At 34.9% G+C, this 13,284-nt stretch overlaps 1 protein-coding gene across 1 annotated transcript in view; it reads right to left on the bottom strand.

The window, feature by feature from the left end:
* Nucleotides 1-541: 541 nt before the first annotated feature.
* LOC100746418 (RNA/RNP complex-1-interacting phosphatase) overlaps nucleotides 542-13,284 on the bottom strand; it is a 44,403-nt gene continuing 31,660 nt past the window's right edge. The window contains exons 6-9 of the mRNA XM_003489572.4: nucleotides 10,755-10,798; nucleotides 3,905-3,965; nucleotides 3,083-3,129; nucleotides 542-2,677 (exon numbers count right to left, since the gene is read on the bottom strand). Coding sequence (XP_003489620.1) covers nucleotides 1,923-2,677; nucleotides 3,083-3,129; nucleotides 3,905-3,965; nucleotides 10,755-10,798 — 907 coding nt within the window. The 3' untranslated portion in view covers nucleotides 542-1,922. The remainder of the gene's footprint in view (nucleotides 2,678-3,082; nucleotides 3,130-3,904; nucleotides 3,966-10,754; nucleotides 10,799-13,284) is intronic.

Here is a 13,284-nt window from a genome sequence, read left to right as displayed (position 1 = left end):
TTATTTATTTATTAATTTAATTTAATTAATTAATTTTTAATAATTTTATAAAAAATGTGAAATTAAAAACAAGTGTTTTTAAAAAAAATAAACTATAACAATTATTTAAATAAACTTTTTTTCTGCCGTTGTTTAGTTCACCCAGAAGAAAAATATATAATAATTTAATCCTTTTTTGGTTCTTTGTTTCAGCCAAGAATTACGAGGTGGATCTTTCCCGCCGATCGAAGACTGTAGCGACAAGACGCTCATGAAATAAGCTTAGAAATCTATTATAATTTATTTTTCTACTTTAAAAAAAATTTTTTTGTATTCGTTAAATATATATATAACCATACCTCAAAATTTAATAACCATTTCTTTCTTTCTTTCCCTTCTAGAAAAAATCACTAGAAAAAAAAACGCTGTTTTTGAACATTCTAATCCAAGATAACCCCTTGAGACGATTACGTTCATGCTCGAAATATTTACAAATGTAAAATGTTACATTTAAAATATAAATTCTCTGTAACAGTATGCAGATACATTTTTCTTTCATCACAATTTCATCAGGTCATAAAATCTGCAAGAAAATATCTTGATTTCAACGTGTTATTTATCTTCCGCGTTTAATTATATATATGAGTTATTTTAAATACTACGAAAAGCTAGTAAAGTGTAGTCTCCTCGCGTTTTACTTTTCAAACGATTCAAGCTCCATCTTATTGAACAAAGAATAGCTGCTTTTGTCTTTACGTGACATTGCTAATAACATTGATCGTGTAACATATTTTCTAACAAAAAATTTTCTTAATCTTCATGATTTACAACGAGAAATTACATCTACTGTACTCCATTTACAGAATGCAAACGCCAACGACGCTAAGGAAATCAAGTAAGAATTCTTCTTCTCATCACATTGTTTCTTACCGTTACATTAACATACGATACAATTAATGAAAAATATGAAAGGATTGAATTACACACAAAGATCATAATATGGAATGATTTACGAAGAAATAGCATAATTATTATGTCAAGTATAGAATGAAAATAAATGTTTGTAGCACAGTATTTACAAATCTCTTGGTCAGAAATATTTTCAAGTTAATACGCTTGAGATTTAAACTGTACAGAGATAAATACATTATTATATATTAGTATACGATGATTGTTTATTAATCAATAATAATAAACTAGTAGTCCTTAATAAAAAAAATAGATTTTTTTAAAAGAAGATCGCTCGAAATGATTTGTAAGGAAAGAAGCCGATCGAGAAATTAAGGATTCATCGTATTTGCAGTCATAAAATATAATTAACAAGCCGTTTGAATTGTCTACGCGTATTTAAAGGTATGATATACAGTATTTGCAAATACTGTACTTAAGGCTAACTCTGCTGGAAAGATTTATTTTCACTCTAAAGCTATGCACAGAGATCGAACTGTAATCTTTCCAGTCGGAATTAACGATAGCAATAATCGTCTGTAGTCAATTAAGTACTAGATCGTAATCCTCGATCATGAGTTATTTAAATAATTAATTACAGAAGGAGAATGGTGATGGATTGGATCATAATAATATCATCGACAAAGTGTATTTATTCTCAGAAATGACGAAAGTACTCGTAAAATAGTGTCAAGGAACATGTTGCATGGGATAACGAGAAAGGGGCGTCGTGTAGGATGGCCGTCAATCGTACTGTACAAGTTTTCACATTTCATATAAACACACTCAAAGTATATCTTTATGCTTCTTTGCTGTCCAAGTCAGATAAATTTCCATAGTCATGTTAATTAGTAGCCGTTGTCCATTCTCGCAACTGTTTATTCCTTTAATGGCTAACGAAACCATTGCAGAAAACTGCGAATTTCGGTAACAGCGAATTACACGGGATGTTGAACGTTTAAGTAAACGTTCCATGACTCCTAAATGGCACGTCGTCACTTGGTTTGATTGAATTTTCCTTTCGTTGGCCGCCTGTTCGATTGAGTCGAGACGGCGAGTAAATTTTCTTCGAACGTATCTACCGTGAAGTCCTGTTCTTTCACTAACTTCGGTATTATCCTACTCATTTGGCTATTTTGCCTAATAACACCGGAGGGATTTCTAGACAGCGACACAATGCCATTTCGTACATGCGACTTTCGTTTTTGCCCTTGCAATCGCTTCAAAACGACAGGTTGCGCTGACGAAGAATGTGGAAGGGGATGTGGAGGGATTTTTGGTGGTGGTAACCGAGTTGGTGGAACATGAGGTAACCTTCCAGCGGGTGTTCTGGACGGACATGGTGGCGGAAAACCTGGAATAGGGAATGCGAAACCTGGTCGAGGTGGCGGTGGACACATGGCTGGTCGCAGTGGCGGTCTGTACCTGAATGACCTCGGTCCGTACATAGACGAAGGACCTGGTGGCGGTGGTACCAGCGGCATGCCAGGTGGAGGTAGCATAGGACGAAAGCCTGCTGGCGGACCGCCAAAACTAAAATGTGGCAACGAAAATGGACCGTCTTTTGTGAAACCGCGACGCGGTGGTACGGGACCTGGCGGCCCCATCGTATATGGTTGGGTTGGGTGTGGAAGCCAATCCCTCGGTCGCGCTTTGACTTTACCCGTTTTGCTTTTCTCGCGTGGTATTTTCTGCAACGCGCTTATATAGTTTTTACGCTCGATCTGATAGCCACGAGCCTCTTCGAATGCTGAAACAAATACGTAAAATTCGCTTGTGTAACAGGTATAGAAACAAACGGGAGAAGCTAAATTTCAACAGAGTTATGAATTTTAGAAAGGAATTTTTCTTTAACCTATATTTTTTCTCATTTTCGCGTGTATCTATTGTAACGTAGTTGATCTTATTCGATGCGTTCAATATAGATAGAATTATTATTTGTCGTTATTAGATTGCGAATATCTATGCATTTGTGGGAGATTAAAATGTGTACGAATCCATGGCATGCGCACGACATACAAAACTAGGCACAGTATTCATCAAAGTAAAGTATTCATTGTAACATTTAGTAGGTGAAGTATATATATATATTTATTTAGTTTCTATATAATTATGTTTATAAAAGTATGAATTTTGTAATTTATGGTTCACTTACCTTTTAAACAGGTATCGACTTCCCAACCTAATTGCTGTACAAGATACCTGTAACAAAACAAATAAATTTATGTACATCATTAGTTTTATTAATTTAACTGCAAATTAATAACGTATTGATTTTGTAAAATCTTATGTGTGTGTGTGTATATATATATATATACATATATATCGGATTATGGTTGGAATTTTGGGCGTTCGATGAACCTTCACTCAAATTTACCATCGAGGATATAGCTGATATTAATCGAAACTCATAGCTATAAAAGGCTATAAGTAATAGCGGCGATCGGATGGTCGAGATGTTGATGACAACGAATTCAGGTTCAATAACGAATCCACAGTCCGCGGGATGATGAATGCTATGTGATACACGTATAATTCCACGTACAAGTAAAACTTGTCTTCAAGAACTCTACCAAAATCCAAGTGAGACTGCCCTTATATATTCCTCTCCCCACCTCTCAATCTTTGTTTTTAAGGAAAGCTATATAATCATTCCATCCCTCTGTCAGGTACACGTCCCTCCAGTGATCGTGGCTAAATTCAGTGACCTGCTAGGTCACTTCGAGCCTAAGCCCATCGTCACAAAATCGGATCAGAACATTAAAGCTATTTCTTACTTTTATTGCTTAAGTGTAGCTATAGTAAAAGCCTGGACTAGGGTTTGGGTATTAGGGTTTTTCCCAACATCCCAAAAGGGAAGTCCCGATGTCCTTTCATCTCCGACATATATATATATATAATCTTTCAACATGTAAAACATATCTGAGATGATCTTTGATAACCATATTTAATATTTTGCTTAATATAATATACTAACCTACAAATAAGATATCCCGAACGGTTTACGCCATGAGTGCAATGAACTCCCACAATATCGTCTGGAACAAAAGAACAAAGCAGCAATCTTCAATTTGCATTCAAGTACACATTAGCATTGTACATAGAGATATCGCGGATAACATAGAAGATACAAAATTTTACTTTTAAGATTCAGTCAAAATTCAGTCAAAAATATACTACAAATAGTCACTACTATAATCATTATATTAATACTTCGACTAAATTCTTTCCATTTAAATATTTCCAAAATAAATAATTTTTCAATAACATGAAGTTATATATAGTGATTCATGTTTAGCGATGATGACACAATGGTGTGCCGACTATAAAATATCACTTTCGAAGGATCGACCTTTTGGTGATATACGAAAACCGCTTTGTTCTCAATTACACTATAAAGCAAAACTATACGATGCAGATATACTTGCACACTGTGAAAACCATGTGCGAGAAATCTTACGAAACTTCTGAAACTGAATGTTTGGACGTCCCTTTAAATTTTCGTCCCTTTATACTAACAAAATATAGCCAATTTACTTAATTGGTTAATCAGTGCCTATCGTAACCCTTTGCACGACTCTATTTAAACCTCGAGCACTCCTCCCCCATCAAGCTGGTCCAAGTCACGGGTCCAGCGGAGCGAATTAGGTCCAAAAAGCAATTTCGTTTGCTGATTGTCAATGTGTTTAAGTACTGAGCTACAGGTTTATGACACGTCATTACTATTAAAGGTGCAAAGGCGAAAGCTTAATAACTCATCTGGCCCGTAGATGTGCAATTCCGCGAGCACAGAGTAATTTCTAAGCTTCAACTTTTTAAGCAAAAAGATTGAACAACGATAGGTCTGAAATCTACAGTAAAAATAGCAATTATGCGTCTGCCTGTGTCATAAATCCGAGAAATCGAAGCAATACTTAACACCCTACTCAATAATTATATTTAAACCAAAGAACCGTAATAAATTCACAGAATAATATGTTCGTGTTGAGATATTAATATATAAGAATAACTAGCGATGTGCATTCAAAGGTGTTAACTGTAAAAGATATTTTCGAGGGTTCGGTGGGTTAATGACGTAAGAAAAGGATACTAAAAAGATGTACTCGCGCGAAGCAAGTCCAATAAGAGGAGCATACGTAAGGCGAAACGTACGATTCCACGGGTCATCAATTTAGCCCAGAGCACAGGGTCGGCACCTCCTCAGGCTCAGCAAGGGGCTGATTATAATATTACCGCAAATTACCGGTAAAATCTGCGACGAATACACGACGATTCGTGACTCGACTCGGCGCTTTCACGTAAGGGCCACAACACTGATGAAAGTAGCCGCGTAATAACGATCGCCACAACCCTATCGCCTCTTTTCTCCTTCAATTTCATCCTCCGTATTTCCCTTTTCCGCATGAGCTGTAGATAAGTACCGAGCACTTTAGAGCCACTTCGTACCTCTTTACCTCGGGTTACACTGGGAATTAAGTGGCCATCGAAGATCATGCGATATGTTGTTTGACCTTGGCGAGCTTCTTAAAAGGATCGTTCGCAGAAACGCGATGCGATTTATACGCGGAGCGGAGAGTTTGATATTTTAGCACTACTATGCAATATACCGGTGAATTTAACAGCAAGCTGTGGAAAATTATATCTTCGATGTTCGCAAGAGATGTAAAAATCACAATGCGCCCTTGGATATCTTGATATGGCATTCTCAGCACTGAGAATAGTAAAAATACCGAAATATGCGCTCCGTTCGCAAGAATTTGACTTACAGTAAAGAAGATAAACGCAACAGATCATTACGGTCTTGGTGAAACTTGTGTTCCGTATTGAATCCTTAATTTTAAATTATAATAAACTTGATATGTCTCATTTGGCACGTTTTAGTACGAAGAAATTTATACATACTACATTCACAAATTCGTTCATCCGTTAAGTAATCAATAGCTTGTTAGAGTTATTAATAATGCACAATGCTGCGCATACACGACATGAAGAATGAAAATGTTAACGTATAATATTATACAATGGTACATCAATGATTCATTTAAAAAATATGTCCGATGAAAAGACATTTAACAATCCGTGAGAAGAGATTGAGAAACGAAGACATGCGTATTTAATTCAAAAGAAAGCCGGCACACAGAAGTAATTCAAGGTTGCCTGTTTTGTACGTGGAGAACGAGCAAGGCTGACTTATACCACATTCCTATCTATCACAGGGTCATCTCGTTTTTGCATACGAAGGAACATATGTCGCGCAGAAGACAGGAATATTCTCAGAACACGTCGGCATCTAATGTAAATCTAGAGCGTGCACCCCTGCAGAGCTCCAACATACTAAGTCTGGTAAATAAGCCGATCTTCAGAGAGATTGCCAAAGACCTACGACCTTTTCTGATACGCTGTATTGATTTTCACAGATGATTAAATATCCAGTAATACATCTTTTCCTTCGGTAATATCAAAACTATGACATAGTAATTAATATCTTTTAGCGTAAGCTCTCGTCCTAACGTGTTCAATCTATTGTTACCCGTGGATTATAGTTCATGTTTCCGTTGCTTAGATGTTTCTCAAACGTAACCTTGATTATCAGTATTAATTGAAATCACGTTGGTCAAGCGATCAATCTTCCTACGTAAACGAATGGTTATGTTTCTACCCAAGGAGTGGTCATTCATTATGCGATATTACATCAATCAGTCAAAACAAATGGCATAGTTAAAAATTACATTCTCAAGATTATTCCTTTTCCTTCTTTAGATCGTCTCTGATTATCGTCAGGTTACGTTCGAATCGTCGAACAATATCTTCGATATGGAAATAATATTTTTCCCAACGCCAGAAAGGTCTTTCATTCCTCTAAAATGTAAGAAAGAAATTCAATGTAAATCCAATGCATGTTTCTATTCACCTTAGTGGCGGACGAATAGGAACCAGGGATAAAGAACAGTTATGATATCGATTTCGGTTCTTAAAACAGTTATGTACTATCTTTATTCTGAATAACTGTTATAAGGAATCGAAATTTATCTCATATCGGTTGTACAACCGTTATTTTCTCGCTTTTATAACAATTCTAAATCGATTTTCCATTTCGTATAAGAATGCCATTTATTATTTTAAAAAAACTTAAATTTATTAATCAACAGATTAAGAGAAGCTACTACTTCGTAATATGAAATATAAATGGGGTCGAGGATTATAATATAAATATAAATGGGGATATAGGATTCAAAAAAATAGCGGTTTTAAAATCATTATAAGAACTGGTAGGCACAGTAGATATTCGGAACGAATTAAAAAGTTTCATTTAATGATTGATAATAAAATCTCATGTACTCGATTTGAGAATTGTTGTCAAAACAACTTGAAGTTTAAGCGTAATTGGTCGGACAAGGTGGTTGCAAAATAAAAAAAAAGGGGTATATAGGCAGAAGGGTGGAGGGTACCTGGTATTGCATGTCAGTCCTTGGTAAACGTTAAGGTTGGTTTTCGGGCTACTAGAGTAGTCGCGAAGTACGACCCGAAGCGACGTGGTTAATGTGGCAATATGATATATAAGCAGGAGGTATGTCGGCTCAAATAGCCTCTGGTAGAAAGGGACCATGGGTTCCCCTTTCGTGTTCCTGCATCTTCTAGTAAGAGCGTAAACTCCTCTGAAAATATATGTAAGAGCCGCTGAAACGGGGAAGGACTTTAACGTTCAGTCGTGCGCGTACATAAACATGAAAATATCGTCGATACATACAGAGAACGCGACGGCTTTTCGGCCAGCCGATTACTGCCGTCTTAAATCAATCGAACGATCGAACTTCTCGAATGTACCTCGTATCGCTGGCTCTACACACGAACTATACACATGGAGCATCGCAAACGAATATAAACGTGCACCTATACACATAGCTGATTCGTCGAGAGTGCTACATGACACGCAGGATGGATGCAAGACGATTAACGACATCTTATGTTCCGCGGCCAATAAATCACTAGCCACTGTAAATGGACTCGGCTTACTTATCTCTCACCTTGCGTACCTTCGTGAAATGCCGCTGCCAGAGAAATTATAATAACGTACTCTCGCGGCACGTACGACCACGCCAGTATCGCTAACTGCCTAGATATTATATAGGCTACTGTTCACGCGACACCTTTAATTATACAATCGCGAAAGTTCATTGAAATGATAAATAGTAGTTACCGGTGTATGGACAGGCAAAATAAACTCGCGAGGAAATGTAGGAATCTAAAGACACGTGGTCGAATATAAATCACTGATGCTATGTTACGTCTTACGTTAAACTGGCTCGAATTACACCGGATAGAAATAAAATCCACTAGATGGAGTTGTTTACGTAACAGTGCAAGAAACAGTGCTACGAAGAATTATGAAATCCCTACGAGATCTAAATCCACAATTCATATAGGTAGAATGCAAGAAATCTATGTATTGTCTTGTGTGATTATTCATTGATTGGTTAAAATTTTGGCTTTCTGATAGTAAATTCATCTTACAGTTAATACGATATTTTGCACTAGCTTTGAAGACGTAATTTAAATTTTATATTTAATCTCCTAATATAGCACTGCCTAACGCTTCCTAATATAGCAGCGATAAACCTTGATCTTGATTAACATGTAATATTAATAACATCATCATGCAATTTAGATATGTCTATTGTTTATAAATACACCTTCATAATAGGTTCATACAAGATGTTATCTAAACATACGTGATAAACTGTGAAAATCGGGGTACATAAATTACAAATTATTTATGATATCGCTCGATTGCCAGTGGAAATCACCTACATATTTACTGATTCTTTTTCGATATTAATCTTCTTGTATAGATATTAATAAAAAGTTCTGTTACGTATTACAGTCTTCTAATATAAATATTTTCAACGCTTCTAATGCAGATCTAACATACAATGTTACCGCGTTATAAAAAGAAATATCCGCGATTATTATTATCAATCTGAATGTAAAAATGAGAGTATTTATATTTATGTTAGAGTAATTAACTGTACATTGAAAATTACATTAAAATAAATTGCGGGAAAAGATACAAATGAACGTTTCAGAAGCCCGTAATAATGAGAAAATATATCGAAATTGCAATTAAGAGTTTCTTCTTTTACACTGTGGCGTGTCAATAGGATAATGGGCGTTGGATGGAAGGTATTGATAAATGCTAAGTGACGGTCAATGGATGGTCGTCGATGCAGCGGCGTCTTCGCTTTGGAATGTGTTTCGACACGTTTTTCAGTCAGCTCTCTTCCGAGTTTCGCTTCTTCGATTTGTAAGCTTTCCACGAACATTTTAAGCACTATAAACAGTATTCATTATTAACATGTACATCTTTTTTCGAATATTACACGAAGAAAAGACAAAATAACATGACAAAAAAATATGTTACCTGATGTTTCTATTTTATATTGTGTATAATTCTATAAGTAACGCACAAGTTTAATCTTTCTTATTATGTAACCTTATAGTTTTTATTCCATGATCTACTTATATAATTGAAAGATATTCTTTATTCTTTCACTAATTTCTTTCAAAAATCGAGGTCTTCTAGAATATTTTTTATTACTTTTATGTTTTTTATACTATTATCTAATATAAAATAAAGTTCAAATTTTATACTGTTATTCATACACTATAAAACTATCATAATATATTTAACAGTATAATATTATCCATGTAAAATTGTCGCAATTCTGTCACATTGTTCATTGATCTTGTCTGTCTCGTGTATGTAAGTACCAGATCGAGAATGGTTTGGAAGAAGAAAAACAGAGATGGGATAGAAAGGAAAAAAGAGAACGGAAAGGTCCGAGGAGGATGAGAAGCGAATGAAAGAAAGAGGAAGGAGAAATGCCAAAGGAAAGTTTCTGCTCTACCGGTTGATAAACGGCGGCAGATAATTAACAACGCCCTGGTATACGTGGCTGTGCGTGGGCGATCCACTGCTTCACAAACTCTGTCCAGATTCGTAGCGTGATCACCGTCGTCATTCTCATTTTTCCTGGGAATCGTTTCTTTTTTCCCAGCCGCAGGAGCCAAACTGCATTTTACAGTTAAAATAACCGTACGAATGTTTCAGATTCATTTTCATGGACTTAACCTTTACCAACATAGGAACACGATAGTTTACTTAGACTCTTAGTTTCTTCGATAAACTATTTGTTGAGATAATATGTAATGTACGTAAATTATTTCTATAAATCACTGAGTCTAGATTGCGTTATATAAACTGCTACGTTTTAAATCGATGCATACATTACTTTCACATCGCAATACGTAATATTATAAAAGCCATGCAACTCTCTTGTCCAGACATACGTATTTTGTAACTACTTTCATCTTATTGTCATCATCGGTAATTGACATCAGAAATTAGTTACATTGTTATAGAGCGTGAGTGTGTATTTTCAGTATACTATAATGCATAATTACAAGTTTAATTTAAAATCTGAATTTAATCCGATTAACAATTAAAACCATTTTGCATTATATTCCTTTTTTCATAATAGAAAATTAATCAAACGACAAACAATTTCCAATAAAGAAATGTAATTTAATAATTTTAGTAATTTAATTTGTTGTCGATATTTCCTCGAAAATTTTCCAAAATGAAAATTTATTTGACATTGTTCAGAAGAAAATATTTCAATCCTTTGTAGTTAAGAAAATTGAAGCATTTTTCAAATAAAGAGTTGAGAGAAGATATTTGGAATGTAGGATATTAGAATAATAGTAGACAAGATTGATGATATTACAAGTAGAATATACAGAGTCAGTATGATGTAATGCAGACTCACCTTCACCACAAGCTGACATAAAATCATCCATCGTTTTAAAGAATCTGAAAGGAAAAAGAACACATATATTTACCTTTGGAAAATCAAGAAGACGTGTGTTCCGAATTTAATAAAATTTTAATTACGGGAAAGAAATGAAAAAATGTAATGTAATTTTTTCTTCCAAAGAATTTTATCAGTTTTCATCATATTTTAACATTTCTTTTACGATTATTCCTGACAAATTATTAGAAAACTTAGAAAATTCTAGATACGTGTTTGACTTGCAGAGAATTTTTCTTACGATTACTGTTACCATATACCTGCAATTATTATCTCATTACATTGCAGTTTGTGACTAACAAGTTGTTTTTGAACGTAAGTTGCATTACGTCGATTTATATATATTAATGAAAGTTACTTGAAAGAACGTAAATTATTATAAATTAATGTAGATACTATATGGTATCTATACTATATGTAGTCTTATAGCTTTTATACTTTGTACCTATTAGGTAATAAGTTGTAACAACAAATTATGAATATATTGATTATTTCAAATAAGTATACAAATGGAGTTTACACTTACGATAACTGTATCTCAACAATTTATATTGTAACATAAATTAATATTATAATGACATGAAAATGACATGAACCATCGTCCCTGCAATTTTGATTAATCTGCTTATCGTAAATTGTAACGTAGCATGATAGGGGGAAATTTTATAAAAGTTTGCGGATGTTTCTCATGCATAGAGTGTGCAATAAGAACACGAGGAGGAGGGTAAAGCGAGCGGCGTCCTTCCCTATACTTTCACGTTACTGATAATTTTTCAAAATAACTACAAATAGCGATCGAATTTCCATGGTGTCGATAAAAAAATAATCAGCTAAATCAATATTCAAATATGGTAACCGGTCTGGAGAAGTGACAGTGTAATAACTGCGTAATAGGCATGCAGGGACTCCGTAGCAAACGGACGAATATGGTAATGAAGCTTAAGAACGTGAATGTTACACACCTTGAATTGCAACGAATACACCAAGAATGGGAATCCACGTGTCAGGAAAACATTAACAAATGGAAAAATTGTCAAATTATCGTCAAATTGAAAATTTAATTTATAACCAATAAGATAAATTTTCATCTTTCTTGACAATACACGAGATATAACAAAACACTTATCGATTATTAAACAATTTCATTTAATCGTTAAAATATAAGGGAGTTTATAATGTGTTTTCTTTCTCCTTCGTTTAAGCTATCACCGATTTAATTCAATTCGTTAATCGTAGACTAATTTATGCTTAAAATTAATAACGAATGCGAAATAATAAATTTTTCCTCTGTCATTATACGATTTCTGTAGATTCATTGAACGGTTCTTTCTTATAACGCACAGCAAAGGAAATACTAGAGAGGAAAGATACGAAAGGAGGATGAGAAAAAGATCTCTGAAACTTTGCAGATTCGAAGATAGGATACCGCTTGTAATAATTCATTGGGCGGAGTCGTGCGTCGCCATCCCTTTTTTGTCTGTCCGGTTAAAAAAAGGAAAGAACGGGAAAGGGAGGTCTTATTAACGGATTAAGCCTACTTCGGCTACTCGATAAATTATCGCAAGGTGTTCATTCCCCTTATACATTCCGTCGAGATTCCAGAAACATTCCGAACGCGCTCGGAGATATCTCGACTTTTGCTTCTGCTCCCTCCAGCCTGATATTAATACGACTTTAATTTCTCATCTCGCTATTACGCACGCTTGCATTTCAGTTACGACGTTTACGCTGAAATCTTTGCATCTTCGATTAAATGGTATCTTAAATTGGCAAGCTCGTTCAAGTAATTCGTAATATTGCTGGATAAATCGCACGAAACGACGTTTATGGTGGAAGTAGTCGCTATTAAAATTATCCGTATGAAGCATCTACACAGCTGCTTAATTTTATATGCACGTTTTATATAAATAAAGATAACTGTTGAATTTCTTTTCGTTACAAATAGAAATTCTCGTGAAGCATTAAGGGTCAGCGTTGCTGACGTAAACGCAACAATTCGCACTCAAATTTCGAAGTTGTCAGATCTTCAAATTCTTCGATCTTCAAATCTACAAATATGTTATTACGTAATAATGTTACGTTCGCGTGCTTATTACGCTTTATTCCGCTGCCTAGTTCTTTATGGGTTGAAGAATAATGCGTTGGAAGAAGACTTTGTTCGATTAACCTTTAGTAGAAGTAGTTTTATTTTGTACCCATTTAGTGTATCTTTATTAATAAATTCACCAACAAAAGAAACGAAAACTGTTCTGATAAGCGTGAAATCGTTTCGATTTCTCCTCCTAAATATATCTACGATGAGGTTGGTTCCACGAAAAGTTATTACTCGTCATTGTGTGAGAATAGGGTGGCCCAATAGTGCTTCTCTATAGAGGCTTAATAGGACCGTTTTAGTGCCTCTGGTCCCTTTTACCTTTAACGTGGACTTCCTATAACACCGATTAGACTAACACGATTACAAATGGTAACTCATTCACCGACTTACCGA

This window comes from Bombus impatiens, unplaced genomic scaffold, assembly GCF_000188095.3.
Source record: "Bombus impatiens unplaced genomic scaffold, BIMP_2.2 scf_0344, whole genome shotgun sequence".
Taxonomy (NCBI): Eukaryota; Metazoa; Arthropoda; class Insecta; order Hymenoptera; family Apidae; genus Bombus; species Bombus impatiens.
Note: the sequence above shows the minus strand (reverse complement) of the source record. Positions and strands in the feature narration are given on the sequence as shown.